At 34.7% G+C, this 20082-nt stretch overlaps 1 protein-coding gene across 4 annotated transcripts in view; it reads left to right on the forward strand.

The window, feature by feature from the left end:
- The window catches only part of GRM8 (glutamate metabotropic receptor 8), a 354422-nt gene that overhangs the window by 200748 nt on the left and 133592 nt on the right, over nt 1–20082 (forward strand). For all 4 annotated transcript variants that reach the window (XM_038172100.2, XM_038172096.2, XM_038172110.2 and 1 more), the window contains exon 7: nt 19152–19352. In XM_038172100.2, coding sequence (XP_038028028.1) covers nt 19152–19352 — 201 coding nt within the window. The remainder of the gene's footprint in view (nt 1–19151; nt 19353–20082) is intronic.

The following is a 20082-nucleotide window of genomic DNA, read 5'->3' on the forward strand; positions in this document are numbered from 1 at the left end:
TTGTTGGAGAGTCCTAGTCCTTTTCATTACAAGTGATATTTTGGATATACTTTCAGAGTAGGTATGAATAAATTGTACTGGAAAAAAAGGTCTTGTTCACTGATAGAATTTCAGTTTCATTGGGACAAATAACAGATTTGTCTTGCTTAGGTTTTTCTCTATTCAGAATATGTTCCATCACTTAATTTAAGTGTTTGTACACTTTAACTTACCCTGTCCCTAAGAGGAAAATTAATCTTCCAAGCACTGAAGAATGACCTGAGTAACCCCAGAGAGCAGGAAAATTGACACTAACCAGTTGAGACTAGTAGTAATCTCAAGCTGTGCAGAAGGTCTAAGAGAACAGTCTACAAGGTTAATGTGTTAGTACTTCAAGACAGTGTCCCAGGGAAAAAAAAAGAAGTAGATAATTAACTCACCCAGAGCCACAGGCTATTTTGTGTTTCTACTGTCATTACAATGATAGAGATAGACTAAACAGACTTCCTCTTTTGAGAGTCTGTGCTCTAATGAATTATAAGGGCTCAAATCAGAACAGTGCTTGTCTGTGAACTTAATGCAGTTAAACAGCAGTAGAGCAAAGGGATGTTCCAAAACTCTTCCTTGATGAAGTGTTTGTGTCTCCTGATTGCAGAAGTGGTCACTTTAATGTGCTGCTTTCCTAGCATCAGAAGGACAACACACGACAGATTTACAATTTATATTATTATTTATGCTAATAATGCTTATAACTGTGCTTATCATAATAAGCTATATTGCTATCTATGATAATAAACACCATAGCTTTTGTGGTGGTTGTATGCCAGCATGAATCTGCCTTGAACTGGAACAAAAGTTTTATATAAAAGAATTAAAAAAAAAAAAATTATCAGCTCATCAAAGAAAGATTATAGCTTTTTAAGAAGAGTCAGGGATGCTAGAATTCAAACCACTTGTTATTGTATTTCCTGCTTTACATATTGAATTGTTTCACCAACAGCTCTCAGGTGTGGAGACTTAAAAAAAAAAAAAAAAGTGAATCTTGTCATTCATTTTATTCATTGTATACACGATGTTGCCAAAGAAGATTCTGAGAGGTGCTGAAATTAAATGCTACCAATATTCTGGTGACATCAGGACTGTCAGGTCCATCTAGTGATAAATGTAATTACTTTTGAGTTAGCAATTGAGAAAACCTGGATAAGAAAAGTAGACTTGCTTCAGTCCCATGAAGGCAAGATGAATACACAAAGCAGTTACATACTAATAAGAGCATGAATGTACTAACAAGACTATTAGGAATACCATTGATCTATCTGTCGTAGCTCCCATCTATATATCAAGTCTGTGTTTCAGAGAAGGCCTCCTCAGCCATAGCTATCCTTTACTGGCATGTTGTTCCCATTTAGCCTTTGTTTTTGGCTTAGCAAACAATACAACAGTCTTTGAGCAGTCTCCTTGGTCAGAAAATAACCTTGGAAGTCTAATCTTGAAAAGGAATCAGCAAGGTATGTTTATTGATAACACTCAGGGAGACTTCTGTCTGACGAGATACAAGTCCTTGTGCGGTATTTTTATTTTTATATTGTATATCTCTTTGTAAGACCTTTGTTAGTGTTTCACTGAAACCAGACCAATTCTAGAAGTTCACTTGCAGTTCATAGTAGGAATATATTTTGAATATATATATATAAACATAAACCATGGTGCTACTATTACTTCTATTTAAGCAACTTTCTTCAATGATTCTGTACATTTCAGTCTGAAAACTTTATGAATGAAGCATGGGCAAGACAGGGCCAAACTTGAGTTAGGCAAAGTTAGTTACAATTTGATGACTTTGCCATGACCCTCCCCTACACAACAAATGGGAGAGCCAGACTAGTTTCTGCCAGGTCCCATGAGAGTGACAAGAAACAATGATGTCAACTAACAAATGAGTGAAGTTAGATGTAGTTATAGCAAATGCTGTTAACATTCTTTCCATCCTCGGGTGAAAATATTAAGAGCAAGCCTTATTTTTCAGGGCTCTGCATGATTTCTGTTTTTCTCTTTCCTTCTTCTCTTACTGTGGGAAGGTTATCCTACTCTGGGGTAACAAAAATTCATTATTATTTTTTTTTCCTAAACAGTTGGAAGAACATGTTGTTTTCTCTCAGTTAGCTTTCTTAACTAGCTTTTCTCACTGGTATGTCACAGTTTCTAGTGCAGCTTTCCAAAGATTCTTATTTTTTCCCTTCCTTACTGACAGTCCTTATCATGGACAACTTTATGAGTTGCTTTTTATGAGCAAATAACAAATCAAGAGTTATTTCCATTCAGTTCTCAGGCAAATAATATGAAATATAGGCCAGATTCTGCAGTTCCTCTTTATGTAAAGCTGTTTCATTGATCTGTGAGAGATTTCTTATGAGATAAATAATCTGCTTTATAAAATAAATTCCCACCTAGAATACATAGTGAAGGTATTGGTCACAGACTCTGAAGCTTTAATAAAGTATATATTCCTCCCAGGCAAGAAAAAGAGAAAAAAGTAAAGAAATAATTCAATATGTATTATTCACTCAGCGTGTGCGTATATATCGTGTACATTTAATTTTGATTTTTTGAAACCACTTTTGAGAATGAATTGGTGTACTGTAACAGATGATAATGCCATTTGTATTTTTATATCTTTGCATTTATAAGAATAAGATTATTACAGCAATTAAAAAAATGTGCAATAAACCCAATCACCAAAACATCCAGTTTTAATACTGTTTATGTGGAATACATTATGTTCACTTAATTGTATGGTGAATACAGATAGTAACTAATGAAGATAAATTAATTGATGTATTCCCAAAATTTCAGAAAAGCAAATAATCTTTCAGCTGTTATCTGGTTTGGCAATAGTTTTTGGCAAGACCTTCACTAATCAGTGTGGAATGGCACCACTTAGCCTTCACTAATATTTCACTTCTTTTTCTTCAGTGTTCCAACCAAATAATACATATAAATTAAAGGAAAAAGTAGAATTCTGAAAACATTCTAATCTGTGGGAGAGGCTGATGAAGTCCCTGTATTTCTTTGTTTGACAAGTTTTTGCTGAACTCAATTCATAAAGAAGTTGAAATCATAACAGATAATAACTTGATGCCTTGTAGGCCAGCTGTGATGTGTATTCATTATTTAATTTTGTGAAAAATATTTTATGTTTGGTTTGTTATTGCATTATTTCTCATGCACAAAAAAGGGAACCACTTGCCCATCATGCATTGCTTTCTTTAAAATAAATAAATGAGGAAGTAAATGTGTATTTGTCATTCTCCATGACACTTTTTTATTTTTTTTTACTAAACTGGCTTCTACAGAACATTAACATGTACATCTGGATGGTGCTACTGATGAAGAGAGCTGAAGCCTAGAAAATGCAGATTTACAATTGTCTCTAATGGCAATGAAGATAAAAAGCCTGAAGATTCCACGAATTTATAGCATGGAGCAAGCTACTAGTTTCTAGTTATTTCTTTATGTGTTGCCTTGTTTGTGGGGCCATAATTATACACTGATTACAGCTAGAAAAAAGTCTCTGTTCTTCTATATCCTGAATAGTAATTACTCTGTTACTCTGTTTCACTATCATTCCTTTCTTGTTCTCTTTCTGAATATCATTATATCCAGTTTAGGTTTTAACATAGCTTTTGGGAAACAGAAATTTTAAAATATTGTTTACACTGTTTACAGTGATACTCAATCTGTGAATTACATATTGGCTATTATGTATTACTAAGTCATTTAGGGTAACTAAGTGTACATACCCATAAGACAGGAGAATGTTAAAATAAGAGGCTGACTACAGCTTCTCTGAGTTAAATGATCTAGGTCACGTTTGAATGTCTATCCCTCCAGGTGCCCTCTCTTCAATTAAATGAAAATAGAGAATGTCAGACTGAGTCTACTGTTAAATAAGGAACCAGTTTACTGTAACAGAAAATAGTGCAACATGTCCTAAATAATAAAATTCTTATCACTACCCCTCTGGTATTCTCATGTTACACCAGATTTTGAAGCAAAATTGGAGGGGCTGTAAATTGTCCTTAACCAACTGAATTCCATTGGAACCTTTTTGTGCAGTGACATCTGGGCTGGATCATATGACAGTTCAGGTTGGAAAGGACCGCAGGAAGTCCTTTCTGCCAGATGGTCCTCATGGGAAAAAGGTTATACCAGTCTAAATCTCTCATTTCAATTTATTCCGAATGTTTTTTGTCCTCACACCACTCTAGAGAAGATCTTGGCTCCATCTCCTTGTAGGCACTGAGAACTACTCCTCATGCAGCTTGAGCTGTGTCTTCTCAAGGCTGAAAAAGCTCATCTCCTCACAGGACAAGTGCTCTAGCTTCCTAAACCTCTTGCTGCCTCTCTGTTGAGCTTTCCCCAGATTATTTGTATACAGAGGGGACTAAGATATAAATATATTAAGATTGTAAAGATAGAGAGGCTCAAGAATAAATTTGTGCATCTAATATACTTGTGAAACACTAATGATTTTGAGGCTTTTGTCTTCAGTCTGTAAGTAAAAGGTTATGATACAAGATAAAAGAATAAGGAAAAGGAATAAGGAAAAATGAAATAGCCCTGGTAAGATGAGATCAAACTCCACTTGGTAAATTGGAACAAGATAGTAGCATTCTGTGGAGGAGTTTTGATTTCTCCAAAAGCATACCTACAATTGTAAAATGCATTGTAAAAAAGATAGATGAGAGTATTTCAATTTTGTTCAAGATTGGGTGAAAAATGACTTTTGACCAGCTTTAAGTTACTACAATAGGTTTATGATATTATAATGACTATTACATTTTTTTTTCTTTAAGCACAAAAGTCAGAATATTTTTTATTTTATTTCAGAGTGCCTGAGAACAACCAAGCAGGTTCACATGTTCTCAAGGTTACAGTGATGAGTAAAAAATACTAAAGATTTACTTTTTTTTGGGGTGCATATTATCAGTAGAAATAACTGATGAAAAAAAAACAACACAACTTTGCGATCAGAATATAGTTATAACACAATGTGCAGTGAATTGCAAGTTTGAAGCCTCACTTTGCTCATAACAATTAATGCTAGGGTTTTCGCTGATGTAAGTGGTAAAATGTGACAATCTGACTATATCTCATTAAGAGAAAGCTTATGCTTCAACAGTACTGTGCATATTTATTATGTTATTTTTACTAGCATACTGGCACCTACAGGAGGGATTTAATAGGGCAACAAAGATGGTAAAGGGTCCAGAGGACAAGACATGAAAATTAGCTGAGGTCCCTGGGTTTGCTCAGCCCAGAGCAGAGCAGGCTGAGGGGAGGCCTCATGGCGGCCTGCAGCTCCCTCACGAGGGGAGCGGAGGGGCAGGTGCTGAGCTCTGCTCTCTGGGGACAGCAACAGGACCCGAGGGAACGGCATGGAGCTGGGACAGGGCAGGGTCAGGCTGGGGGTTAGGGAAAGGTTCTGCACCCAGAGGGTGGTCAGGCACTGAGACAGGCTCCCCAGGGCAGTGGTCATGGCACTGAGCCTGCCAGAGTTCAAGAAGCGTTTGGTCAACATTCTCAGACACAGGGTCTGATTTTTTTATTTGTATTTTTTGTGTGATCAGGAGTTGGACTCAATGATCCTTGTGGATTCCTTCAAACTCAGATATTCTATGGTTCTATGATTCCTGAGAAAATGTTTAATCAACAAGACTTTTAAGGAAAAGATGATGGCTATATTTTGTGCTAAACTCAGTGTGACTTTGGTGTATTCAGATGTATTTGTTGGATTTATCCTCTGTGAGAAATTCAACTTGTTTGTACCATGAATTCTAGATGGCCCTTGGCAGAAGGGAAAGGCCCTCAGACCCTCAAGATGGCCCTGTTTTTAGCTGTGTGAAATAATAGAACTTCAGGCACTTTCATAAAGTTTAAGGATGTAAAGGTGTTTATGCAATCAAGAATATTTTTAGCTACTTTTAATATTAGAAGCCTAAATTGAACTGTATGGGGATGTCTTTATATTTTTCTGGATGTTGTCTTTTGCTTAGTCATGAGCATCTTGTTCAGCACTGTCTCATTTAGTATGTCTCAGGCATGATAATGCTCGAAGTTGCTGAAGAAACTCTGACAGCATATCTTCTACACACCACCTCTGAAATACTATCTCCAGATAAGCCTTTTCCTTCCCTCTGCATCACTGTTTGTTGATAATTGCCCTGATTCAAACACAGGAAGCAAGTAGAACAAATTGATTCATTGTATCTGAAAGGGACAGCACTGTCTACCAGGGAACTTAAAGTTTTGTCACAGTTTTGCCCTGTTGAAGACAGAATATATGCAGCTATAAGAATGCTGCCAATGGAGTGTGTACAAAAAACCTGCTAAAGGAGGAAACCCCCTAATGTCCCTAATTTAGAAATGAAGCCAATCAGTTCTAATTAGTTTGCGATTAAAGAACTCGCAATCTTCTAGGTTGTGGGAATGTAGTATTTGTGGGCAAAGTGTCTTCCTGTTTTAGACTGAAATCCCTTACAGAAGCAAATTGTCCATGTCCTGATCATGAAATCAAGCAGTCTATTAACTGGCTGCTTAGTTCTAATTTATGGTGCTTTTATTTTTATAAAGACCTGAAAAATACCTTTAATTGGAACAATGAGGAAATTACAGATTTTCATTTGCAGTTCTTCACCTGTTGAAAATCTTATGTATCATCTGTTGTCTACAAGTTTGCTCATATAGAAAAGAAAATGGTATTTCACCATCTCTAGTAAAGAACATAGGTTTACTTCAACAGTAATACATTATAATAGCATAGTCTATAGCAATTTAGAGATCTTGAATCCACATTTCCCATTCTGACCAATATTTTTTTTTTCTTAAAGAAAAGTGAAAAATTGAAAGAAAAAAGTATTTAATATTCTTTTACATTCTACTATTTTTTTTCTACTGGTCACACCACTGAAATCAACTATTTCTTTTACTCCTCATGCCCTATTTCCTGCAATATGATGGTATCATTAAAATGGGACACAGCAGGAAGAGACATTGGATAGGGTAAATGGAAAAGTTAATACAACATTTTCTTCAGCTTTTAATATTGTAAAAAGTTGCTATTGGATCTTTTCACATGCTTAAATTGGTAGCTGTCCTTTTGTCATGAAAAGCATTCTTTCTTTCCCTTCCTTTTTGGTTGCAGATGAAAAAATCCTCCCGCTGTTTCTTCCTGAAAGAAACACCCTCTAATTCCACATGGGAACTCCATCATGACTAGTTCTATTTTGTCCAGCTACAAAAATTTCCTCTTGGATGTTTTCTGCTGTGAATACATGTATAAACCCAGTAATAACTCAAAGTGAAATTATTATATGTTTTATTATGTTTATTTTCATTTTACATTGGTTTTCATTGCATTTGTCTTGAAATCCTTTCTCATGATAGTCTGCTAGGTAGTAACATGCAGTCCTGTGAGCTAAATCAAATGCTCTGTATTCTTTCATATCTAAACTCAATCCTTGCAGAAACTGTGAGAAAACATAAGCACAACTGCATTTTTGTTCTGATGGTTCTAAGTCTCTATCCTCATAGCAGCAGACTGAACAGTAGACAGCATACAAGACACTGTGGGAGATACTAGCATTAGGCTTCCTCTGAGGACTACATAGTTGTCTCACAGACTTTGAAGAAAATGTTAAAGAGCATTGTGCTGTTGACAGAGTAGGCAAAGGAAAATAATACAAGCCCAAACCACCAAGTATGAACAGGAGTGGGATGTGTGAGCTGGCAGCTGAGAGAATCTCAGACCTTTAGTTAAGTGAGAAACACCTGGGAGGGAGGAAAGTGTATGTGGACAAGAAGCTAAACAATGGAGGAGAAACCATTCTCAATGGAAATGCCAGACACCACAGTGAGTTTAATGAGTTTTGTGTCTTGACAAAAGGGATATGATGTTCATTGAACTGCTGTTTAAATTCAAGATTAGTGAAAGACGTGTTTTTTAGGGGTATGGGATTTATATTGCCTAATATTTGTTTTAAGAGTTAAATAAGTAATCACACAGGAACAAATCAGTTCAGCTGGGCACTTTTTTTTAAGGACCATTTCCTTAGATGCTTCCTTTTTCAGAGGGGTTGAGATAATTATAGTCAGGGGTTTCCTACCTCTTTTTGGAAATAAAAAAAAGCTTTTTTTAGGCTAGACAATGAATTACTAGATCACTAAGACTGCATGAGATGCATCCCTATCTAAGCAACTAACTGTAAGGAAACACCACAAGCTAATGAACAAAAATTATCTGTTACTTGATGTGAAATCATTACACTGAACCACTTAGTGCAAGTGGATATTCACAATACATTCCGAATCTTTAAATTCTCTGCATACACAATGCATCAAATATTGCAGAAATGGCCCTGATGAGATGCCCCTTAGCTTGCAGAGTTCAAACCAAACCAGAGCAGCCATCACATATGGCCCTTATTTGATGTAGAGGCAGATCATTCAGCCTAGATTTCTGAAAATCAGAGGAGAGGCCCCCACATGAAGCTCTTTCCATCAGCTCAGCTGCGAAGGCCTACATTCCTACTCACAGATTAATAACAAGCCAACCAATGGATAATGAAAAGGGCATAATAACATCTCAAGCTGATGCTGTCTTTGTTAAATAGCTGACTATGAACTGTTTGCAGTCTGAATTAGTCTGCTTTTGCAGAATTTCTCACAGAAGTGAGAAACTAAACATCCAGTCCATAGTCATTAATATAACTAGTTCAGATGTTGCAACTTTTTTGGTGAAGTCTTGTTGTAACTTAACTCTTTTGTCTCTGAAAAGAGTCAAATCAAATAGTGACCATAGATACTTAAGAAACCAATGTGCTTAGATACCTTCATGTCTGTTTATACTTCCAGCAAATACTTTCCAATGACAAGGAAGGCCTCTTATAAGCAAGGTGTCAATCAAGTTTGTAACTAAAAATAATACTCCTGAGGAAAAAAGTCCCAAGAGTTTATAGTCTGAAGTGTAAACTTAACTGCTCTCACAGTCAATAAGCAGAGGAAAAGATTTTTATACATACTGTTGCTACGCACCTTAGGTCCTCTGAGATTAAATGCTAACAGACAACAGTTGCTTGTGCTGAAACCTTTCTGAAGCTGATAGCTATTGCTTAGGCTTTGTAGTTGTACACTGAAGTCTGCATTAGAAGTCGTACATCTATGGGGTTTTAGAGTAATATCAGTTATTTCCACCTATGTTCCTGGACTATTTCATAGCAATTTCTTACCATAGTTAGAAATTCACACGGGTAATCTATGTTAGAAAATGTAGGTTCTTTCTACATTCTCACCATGATTTTTCCATGATTTTTTGCCCCCTTTTAATTAGAGAAATTCAGCAAAATATTTGTTTGTCTGCTTGTGCTAACACTCACTGGTGTTCTGACCCTATTCTGGGATTGGTGATTTCTCAAAAAATTTGTATTCATGCTTAATGGATTGTACCTACTGAAAGAGTGTTCTAGACTACCAAGGAGCAGTACTGAAATTCCTGAGCATATCTTTAGATCCCAGTTATCAAATGAACAGGATATATAACAGTGGCAAATTTTTGTAGACTTTAGAGAAGATCAAGTTGTATGGGGACTGACAAACGCTTCCATTTTATTATCTTCTTTTATTTGCTATTATTAGTGAAAACATTTATATTTATGGGTAGAGAAATTCAAAGTAAAGTCACAAAAGTTGAGCTGACTTTGAAACTTAAAATTTGAATAACTTTTAAAATATATCTTTGATCAAGTAGTTCTTAGATCTCTGTGTTAGCAAATAGTAAGCAAGTTTTCTGCTTTATCTTCATATTATTTAATTTAGAAAGATCAGATTAAATTTTTGACATGCTTTAATTATGACAAACACATAATTTTATGATATAATTTAAACAATTTTTTTCCTGTACAAAAATCAGACAAATAACATTCCTCATTTACAAACTGACAACTTCTGAGGCTAAAAATCCCTGTTTCTGTAGAATTTAGGGAATGACAGTTAGCTCATGGCTTCACATTTGCAGCTGATTGTTATTATTTTATTTTTTATTTTTGTAAATATGTACTGATATATAGATATATGTAAAACAAAGAGCAGCAATCTTATGTTTGGCATTATTTTAATTGAAGATAATGCATTAAATTTGTATTTTCATATGTAATGTACAATATATACAACTAAAGGGTTAAAAAAGTCCAATGCCAACATAGAATCAAATAGTCCAACATAAAATCAAATAAACTCTATTACTTTAATACATACTAAATAATACAAAATGAAGAATGTAAGAAGCAGTGGATCACTAATACTTGTAAATGTTATAATATAAAAAATAAACTTATAAGGGTATAAGACACAAGGAAATCTGAGACATGAGATACTTTAGTGTGCATCCTAAAATAAAAACAGATGAAGCACGATGGGATTTGAGTGACATTTAATAATTGTATAAATATTTAGGAAACCTGAAAAATCATAGAATCAAAGAATGGTTTGGATTGGAAAGAAAACTTAAATAATAAAGTCCAACACCCCTGCTTACTGACGGGGATATCTTTCACTAGATTAGGTTGCTCAAAACCCCATCCAACCTGATTTGTAATGCTTCCCATAATGGAACATCCACAGCATCTCTGGGAAACCTGTTCCAGTGTCTCACCATCTTCATCATGAAAAATTTCTTCCTTATATATATTGAACGAATGATAAATAGTTTTTCAAAATCTGACAGTAATTTTCTGTCTGACATAAAACTTGGAGAAAAGCTAACAAAACATACTATAATATCAGATTTATTAATTGCTGTGGATCCTCTCTTAACGCCCCAATTCTCTCTCTTTCCTTTTTATTCAAATTCCTGCAGTGTCTTTTTTTTTTTTTTGGCTGTAGGTATTTCTGGAACAGGTATGTGCTCTCAGGTTGTCAGATATATTGCCACCAGAAAGTGAACCAGTGAATGGAGATCTGCCAGAGCACCATTTTTCGAGGACAAGTATCTTCTGGCAGTAACACTGATAATGCTCTGCCTGCAAGTTTCAAAGCAGCAGTCAGTTGATAACGTAGTCATAAAACTTTTTGTAATGTTATACATAGCTTTGAGTTTTGTCCTCACTAAATAATATATTCCTATGTGACCAGTTCCACTGATATTGCTTGTTGCACCTGAAGGAGAGATTACTTATCCCACCATATTTTTGATGCATCTTTTACATATGTTTCATGATTCTTAGATTGGTGGAAACCATTTCCAACAGTGTCATATCATTATTTGAATGTAGTCAGTACTGCTTAGCCTAACAGCAGAGCAAATCTTGGATCATCAAGACACCGTTGTACACAATACTGATGCTGGTAGATATCGTAGACTGAAGTTTTACATGTATGAGAGTTCTGAATGCCTGTGCTAACCAAATTTTTAAACAGTATTTCAATGAGATTTAATTAAGCAACGAGAAAGCAATAACTTGAAGAGGGTTTTGTGTATTTTTTTTCCCTTTCACTCTGATAAGAATATTTAAAGTGTTGTTAGTGACTCAAAGCACCAAAATGAGCAATGCAACTTGATTTGTTTTTTTTTCTGAGTGAAAACGCTTAGAAAGTAAATGTCACACATAGCTGTGGGAACAAAAAGAGAGAAAAAGAAAAGTGACCAGAATTATGGTTTAATTCAACTTTGATGTATACTATTGTGCATTTTTAGAAGTGTAATGCTGAAAAAAAAAAATCTGATTTACTGTGAAGGTCAGGAAAAATGTTATGGTATTTCCAATGAAAAATGTTTGTGTGCAGGGAATTGTTTTTTTTTTGTTGTTGTTGTTTTTGTTTGTTTTTTTGTTTTGTTTTGTTTTGTTTTGTTTTTGAAGTCCTCCATTTAAAGAACAAGACAAACAAAAAATCTAGTTTTCCATTTGAAGTGAAGTAAAAGTGAAAATTATTAAAACATGTTCACTCACCTGAAATATTATTTTGGCTATTCTGTTTGCATTGTTTTCTGAAAGTATGAAGTTTCAGCCCAGTTCTGCATAGGATCTATTTTAAAATCTCCACATTCCTCTTGGGTTGAAAAACTGTTTTGTTTTAATTTGTTTTTTCAGACCTTTACTAATTGGTCTTGCTATATATATATATATATTCTGGTGAGTTGGCATAAAGTATTACCCTTCCAAAATTGCATCAGGTACCAATTCACAAAACCTCTTCTGTTAGTTGTTGAAGAATAGACAGTCAAACTGCATCATTTAACTATCATTGCCTATGCATCCTCAATTTTCTTTTTGGAATGGCTAAGAAAGAAAATTGATATAATCCTTAGCTTCCTCTCTGAATTGCTTTCTAAACCGACATTATACTATTACAGAAAAGTTTTATGGGGCTCTCTGTGGACTAACTTATGTACAGAACAAGCATCACTGTTACCATGTGGCTACTAGAAAGCTCAACTCCTTCACTGTAAAAGTACATCACCCCCTGAAATTTCAGTAACTGAAGCTAACGATTTCTATTGCATTATTTGTTCCAAGAAAGCAAACTCTCTACAATGTGTAAGGAAAGCAACTGAATAATCAGGGAAGACTGCAATGGGAGCACCATAGTGCTTCCTGCTGAGACTGCTAAAATGGCTAATATTTATAGATGACAACTTTCTGAGGAAAAACTAGCTGCAAAGATGGGAAGTTCTAACAAATTCTGACAAATAGAGAACTTTCATGCCTGAGCTAAAGAGTGGTGGGAGCCTACTTAAAAGTGCTAGTGATTTAGCTGTGATAGTGATTGACATGCAGAGAAAGATCAATCCCAACACAATAATATTTATCTTTGATTTTGCTTGCTTCCAAGTATAGCTTAACTTAAACTGTTTTGTGAGCCAAGTAAATGAGATAAATAATTTAGCTGTGAGTGAAAAATGTGAATTATAGCTGCAAACTGATGAAATGTTAATAGATATGTAAGATCCAGACTTGTAAACACGTAAGTTAGGGGAAAACAAAACAAAACAAAACAAAAACAACAACCAAGAGTTACACAGATGCATCAATGGCCTTTATACAGTAATTACACTCGAGCATATATAACAAATGCAGGTAAATGGTAACTAGCAGAATAGATTTTTCACAGGTAACCATTTTGCCTATCATCATTTTCACAAATCATTATTATTATCGTTCCATCCTCCAACATTACTTGTCCTCACACTATTACCCCCACAGATCTTTCTCCCCTTAATTGCAACACAGTCCCTAAAAAAGTGGATTTGCCACTCAGCACGTATGAGAGGAGACAGGATGAAAGAAGAATAGATGGGAATGTGGAAATGCAGGAGGAATACAAACTCTTTGAAAGGGATTTTCCCTTGTTGGTGATGAATCCATAGTTAGGAGACTCTATCCCTTCTGCAGTAGGATTTCTATCACTGCTAAGACAGGTATTCATATTGCTGTCCTCTAACTGAAGGAAAAGACATACAAGCCTTGTTTTGCTTTGTTTATAGAAGTTTTTATTTTTTTTTTCCTAGATAATCACAGATTTTACCAGAAATTACCAACCCTAAGAGTACTTACATCAATAAATAACAAACATAGCAATAAGTAGGTTAAAATAGTATACATTGAATCTATAGTCAGCAGTGTTTCTCACATGAGGTTTTCAAGTAGATGTTGAATATTTATCCATTGTTAGATATATCAAAACTGGCACAAAAAATCACAAGTATCATATTAATATTATTAGGTTAGTGAAATAAATGCTATAACACTACCAGATAATGATGACAAAACAATTTTCATTTTAACTAAGTGAAAGACACATTGCAAGAACTGAAGATGAGAGTTTTTTAACAGGAATTTTCTAAAACTTTCATGTGAGTTTTCAAACAGCTGGCTGGATGTTTTCATGGATTTAGTGTAGATTATATTTATATCTGTGTTTAGTATAGATCCCAATAAACAGTGAGAAATGAAAATAAATATTTTAAGGTTGATTAATAAAAGTAATGGTTTCTGCATACAGTTCTGTAAACACTGAATGTTGATTTTGAATAAGAACCTTAAAATGATAGAAATCAAGGTGGCTCAAATTGAAAAATGTGTTGCTGATAGATTTCAAAGAGGAATGTTTCCATCTGTTGACTAAATATTAGGAAATCAAGATAACACCTTGAAACATCCTATTTCCCAAGTGGAGCTCTAGTTATGTGTTCCTATTTTCTGCACTCCTTTCTAAGCTTGGAACCTGATGATTAACCTGTCATTTTTTATTTTTTTTTTATTTCCAAAGATTAGTATCCTAGTCCCATGCACACTGCACCTGCTTAGCACTGACATTTGTTCTTCTAAACTGACCCCCACTCCTGTTTCTCCGAACTGTCCAGAACACAAAACCTTTTTCAAACCCTGCACCCCATTGTTCAAGCCTGGAGCTCTAACTAGCTGTTGTATACAAGGTCTTTGATATTAATATTTGGTCTTCAAGTAACATAATTTTTTTAACTATATATATAGGATGGATTCTTGAAAATATAGAAATAAATATGAGAGATAATGTCAGTTGCATTTTTACACAAATTGCTTCAATAATGCAAATTGGAAACAGACATGTTGGTAAGACAGCATGAATGGGATTGGTCAAAAATGTAAGATGAACTGGGTATTTCCAGAAGATATGTAGTTGATAAATAAAGTAATTTATTAAATTTCTCTGTATCACAAATTATGAAACAAGTATATCTATTTGCCTTATCTAGATTTTTATCTATCTATATAGAACAGAAGATAATAAATAGTTTGCTCTGTACTCTTGTTGCCATGGACATGTGCACAGAAATGTAATCTACCTACACCCTGAGATTATCATTTAGAAGACAGTTTCTAATATATAGGTGAATTATGTAATATATATCCCACTGCAGTCACCTGTTAGTGAGATCAATGACAAGTTTTGGTTGCTTTGCTTATATCATACAGGTGGTATCATCACCCATGTATGAATTTATTACCTTAGCTATATTACATTAATCTTAATTTATTTACTGTATTGCATTGTTAAGTTTTTAATTAAGATACATTTTAATTTATGAAAGTGAAGGCCTCATTTCTCTTGGGTATGTTACCCAAAGTCTCTTGATTCCAACATCCTACCTGGGGAATTGGCAATGTCACCTGCTTCTCCTTCCCTCACAAATGATAATCCCTGGCCACAGCCCCTTACCTACCTCATCCATGTCTCAGTTTATGTTCCTTATCTTTTCCTGCTATAGCTGAGCTCCACCATCCCAAACAGAAAACACTCTTATCCCTGCAGAGATACAGGGATACAAAGGGGAAACGGTTAGAAGGTGTTCCAACAATGCTTCCTGCCAGTCCAGTTTGTCACTCTCGCTCAGGAAGTGCAAGAGTAGTTACAGCAACCTTATACAGGCTTGTAGAGGATCATTGTTGGTCTCCGGGGTTCATGAGAAGATTCCAACTAAAGGCAGTCAGGAACAGCTGACACTTTTCCTGGGTTTGTGATACATTTCTTCCTAGCTCTTCTGTAGCCCAAGATGATAGCATTAGTACACGTGTATTTTCCCCATTGGTCAGAGAAAGTCTTAACATTTTGCTGTGATTCCCCACAAGCTTGCACTATTCAACATCTAGATTGGAAGACCTGCTGGAAAATACCATGACATATTTATCTGGATTTCCTTTGTATGGAAATCAGAGAAGGGAAGGATGGCATGAGCCCAGTTCTTGTCTCAGGTCTTGGCACACTGTCAGACCAAGCAGGTATGAAGAGCCTGGGTTCAAGAGTTTTAAACATCTTCACAGTCTTTTTGGTAATGACATAGCCTAAGCAATCTTTTACTGTAGGATGAGAAATTGAAGTGATCATTAAGAAAGCATTAAAACATTTCTGTTATGAGATACATATTGTTTTATTATTTCAAGTCAGCCATGTGTGTAAAAGTATGCCTTGCTGAGCTCAGTGTCAAGATATAAATGAAGCTATTATTACTTCATATACAATCTGAAGACAAATGATAATCATGTCTTCCAAACATGTAATATTATCTTTGTAGTAGATGAATATATTTATGATTCAGACAATATGAAGCATTTTACAATTATGCATTAATGTTTATTTAGGACAGTGTAATATAATCAGATTTAATCAGATTTAAGTTGATGAGTTCTTGTCATCTTTATAAATTAATGTTTTCAACATTTGAGAATTCTGGAAAGAGAAAATGGAGAGAAACTTCAAGAAGAAAGAACATGTAATTCAGTTTTTATTTATTTATTCATTTCTCCTACGGAAAGCAGAGACTTCTTTTCTATTGTCTTCTGGGTTTTATAGTTTTAAAAGTTTTAAAAATTAGTTTTAAAAATTTTGTGATGTTGTTCACCCCTTCATAATTAAGGAAAGACACTCAGTGGTAATAAATTAATTTATAATCTTTTTAAATCTGGAATTTATATGATAAATTAGTTTCTGATCACATATTTACATATTCCTGAAGAGTAAAGGTGAAAGAAACTGTGGAAGAAATTTATAGAAATCCAGAGTGTGCTTAAAGTACAGTGTAATAGAGGAGACCATATATATATATATATTTTTTTTTTCTTTCTTTCTTTTTTTTTTTTTGTTTTCTTTATAAATCTGTACTACTTAGTACAATTTATTTGCACAAGTGTTTGCTGCTTTTAGGGCATTATGACTTAGCATTTATTATAGAAAAGGATTTCATTCTATCTTTCACCAACCCTCCTCCCTTCAACATACACATCCGTCTGTCTGATGTGTGAGGAGAATTACATTTGGCTTGGAAATAGAAAGAAGTATGTCTCATAGAATCATAGAATCATAGAATGGCTTGGGTTGAAAAGGACCTTAAAGATCATCTAGTTTCAACCCCTTTGCTCTAGGCAGGGTTGCCAACCACTAGAGCAGGCTGCCCAGAGCCACATCCAGCCTGGCCTTGAATGCCTCCAGGGATGGAACATCCACAGCTTCTCTGGTTCCAGTGCCTCACCACACTCTGAGTGAAAAAATGTATCCTAATATCTAACCTAAATCTCCCGTCTTAGTTTAAAACCATTCCCTCTTGTCCTTCAAACATTTCCTGTCCTGACCATCACATCTAGAGGATGTGGAAGCTCTCAGGAAAAAATGCAGGTTATTGACTGCTGTGTGCCTGCAGCAGTTCTGTAAAACTTGCCCTTCACTCCTTGACTGGCAGGCATACCGTCTTGATTCCTGTCTTAACCAGACAGGAACAATTAAGGGAGGGCTCCTAAGCAGTACCCATCAATTACAGTTGGAAGCTAGTTCACAAATGAAATAAGTTAATAAAGTTGCAATCTAATTAAGCCACATCTCTTACATCCTTAATATCCTCTTTCATGTCTAGGTAATGCATTTCAAGGAACTGTGTAATTTTCAGCATGTGCAAGGAGAAGTTTTCTGTTTGCTTGGTTGCAGTGGTGTTGCACAATTTACTAATCATTTGCCAATCATTAGACAGAACACTTTGAAAAGTGTTAGTTGAGTTACTTGTAATAAGTCACAAAGTTATGTGCTTTACTCTCATGGTCAGTAACAGTTGGTACCTTTTCAAGAAGCAGGCATGTTTGTTTTTTTTTAATTTTATTATTATTATTTTCTTCTTTTTCTTCCTTTAATCCCTAAATACATTTTTATTTCTCTCCCTAAGGAGAAATAAAAGCCTGTCATAATTTTTTAATTCTATTTATTGCTCCCAGTGCTCAGGGATATTTTAAAACATTGAACACTGCTGATTGTCAGATTACAGATTTGTTCATATGTTACCATTGTAATGTGATACAGTGGCATTGAAGTACAGCAAGCAAACAGAAGGCTCTGAATAGAGTCCCTGATTCTTTTCCCATGTCATATGAACTTGCGTATTTTTTCTAAAGAAAGATCTTGCATACAGTAAATTTGCAGTCATATGGAATGCAAATTTGCAAAATTTGGATGCATCAACATTAATATAATGAATTGATAAAACATTGTTTTGAGATAAAAACAAAAAATAAGGTAAAGAATATTAAAGAAATGGTGCATAAAATTTTGGTTCATTTTTATATTTTTAGTTTCAAATAATATGAATGGATTATTTTTACACTGAATGAGTCTGTTATCTAGTAGATAACCTTGGTTTTAGTCTTTTGCTCCCCGAGTCAATGGGAACTTGGCTGTAGACTTTAGCAGGACAGATTTCATGTCAAGATCCGTAAAGACCTCCTTCCCCTTGTAAAAGAAAATTCTGTGCCTTAGAAATCAATGCCTGTATTCCCACAGAGGACATGGTTGGCTGTCGTGCCTAAAACATAATTTTTCTGAACTTTAATTTTAACTTTTCCACTTAGTAATATCACCCCTGAACATAAAAGATATCTCTGGATTTGGAGGTAGATGATTAATGTGGGAAATCCCTGTAGAATCAAAATCTCATAATGTATTGATTTTCTCTGTATTCCCTCTGTAGGAAAAATGTCCCTGTAGAAAAGAGCAAACAGTACATGGCTCTCAATGTGAAGCATAATTCACTAACAAATACAGCGAAAAAGTCTAAGAATAAGCACTTTTCAATATGGAGACAGATGGCCACATCACTTGGCAAACATTCAGCTTTTTTGTCCTGACATGTTTAAATAATGTTTATCAAGCAATAGACATAGATAAAAATCAAGGTAGCCTTAAATTTATCTGAAACAGAATGTCAAGCTGCTGTAGAAGTGTCCTATAAATAACAATAAACAGTTGTTGAATGAAAGTCAATAAGTTGCAAACACTATTTCTACTGGCGTGTGGAAGTGCATATATATATATATATATATATAAATATATTTCTTATTCATGTAATGAAATGTTCTGTCCTGTTTCCCAGCCTGGGACTCAACATAATGTTTATATACCTGGCACAATGTAAAAGGATTAGAGACAAAACCAGATGACTATATTTTCCCTTGTCTTGTTTATTTAGGTGATGGATAGCTGAGTCCTAACTTTACCTATCTATCTAACTGTAATCATTTATGTTCTTCTGTGAATTTTTGCTCACGTGCACAAACACATACATACACATTGAAGTAAACAGACTTTTTCTCTTTCTTTCTTAGGCTTAGAAAGAATTGCAAGAGATTCAGCCTATGAGCAAGAAGGAAAAGTTCAGTTTGTAATTGATGCAGTATATTCCATGGCCTATGCACTACACAACATGCACAAAGATCTCTGTCCAGGATATATTGGTCTATGCCCAAGGATGAGCACAATTGATGGTAAAGAACTACTTACTTATATCCGGGCAGTAAACTTTAATGGTAAGTTACATGTGCTCTCTTTTTTTTGTCTTCTTTAAATGTTTCAGAAGTGATAAGATGTGTTTTCTTCTATATATAGGATACTTCAAGGCACAGTGGAAAACACAGGATTAGAAGCAGTTCTCATTTAGTCAGAACTGTGAGTTTTTCCACCTGCTTTGAAATCCCAAGTGTATTTTTCCTCTTAACATTAAGTTGCTCCCACAAGAGACAGATGTTAAAAATAAGAATCTGTCGATCAAAATATTTCAGTGAAAAGCTGCTATTATTGAAACAAGTTGAGGACTCATGCAGTCCTATTGACAGATTAAAATCCTTAGACAGAGGTTGCTCTTGTGTTTGCAAGACAATGAATTGAAAAAATACCCTTTTGAAAATTGGCTTCTTCTGAAATTACTGTTAACAATTTCCTTACAGAAGTGAAGAGAGGGAAATTTCTTTCAGCTTGCATATTTAAAGCTCAATTAAAAGACTTACTATAAGTTCCAGCTTCTTTTCCATTTCATTGTTTTTTTTTTTTTTTGCTCAATGATTTAGTCAGCTCTAGCACAACTGCAATATATATTTTTAAACAATGCTACATAATCTGTGCAGCTGGAATCTGCCTGCGGGGGAAATGCAGTTACTGTTGCTTGTGCTGTCAACAGTAGAGACTGTTAAAGTACAGGCTTAATTTATGAATGTAGAATTGAAAGGGGTAGAAAGTATTTGGTGGTAAAATAAAGTTGCT

Source organism: Anas platyrhynchos, chromosome 1 (assembly GCF_047663525.1).
Source record: "Anas platyrhynchos isolate ZD024472 breed Pekin duck chromosome 1, IASCAAS_PekinDuck_T2T, whole genome shotgun sequence".
Classification (NCBI taxonomy): domain Eukaryota; kingdom Metazoa; phylum Chordata; class Aves; order Anseriformes; family Anatidae; genus Anas; species Anas platyrhynchos.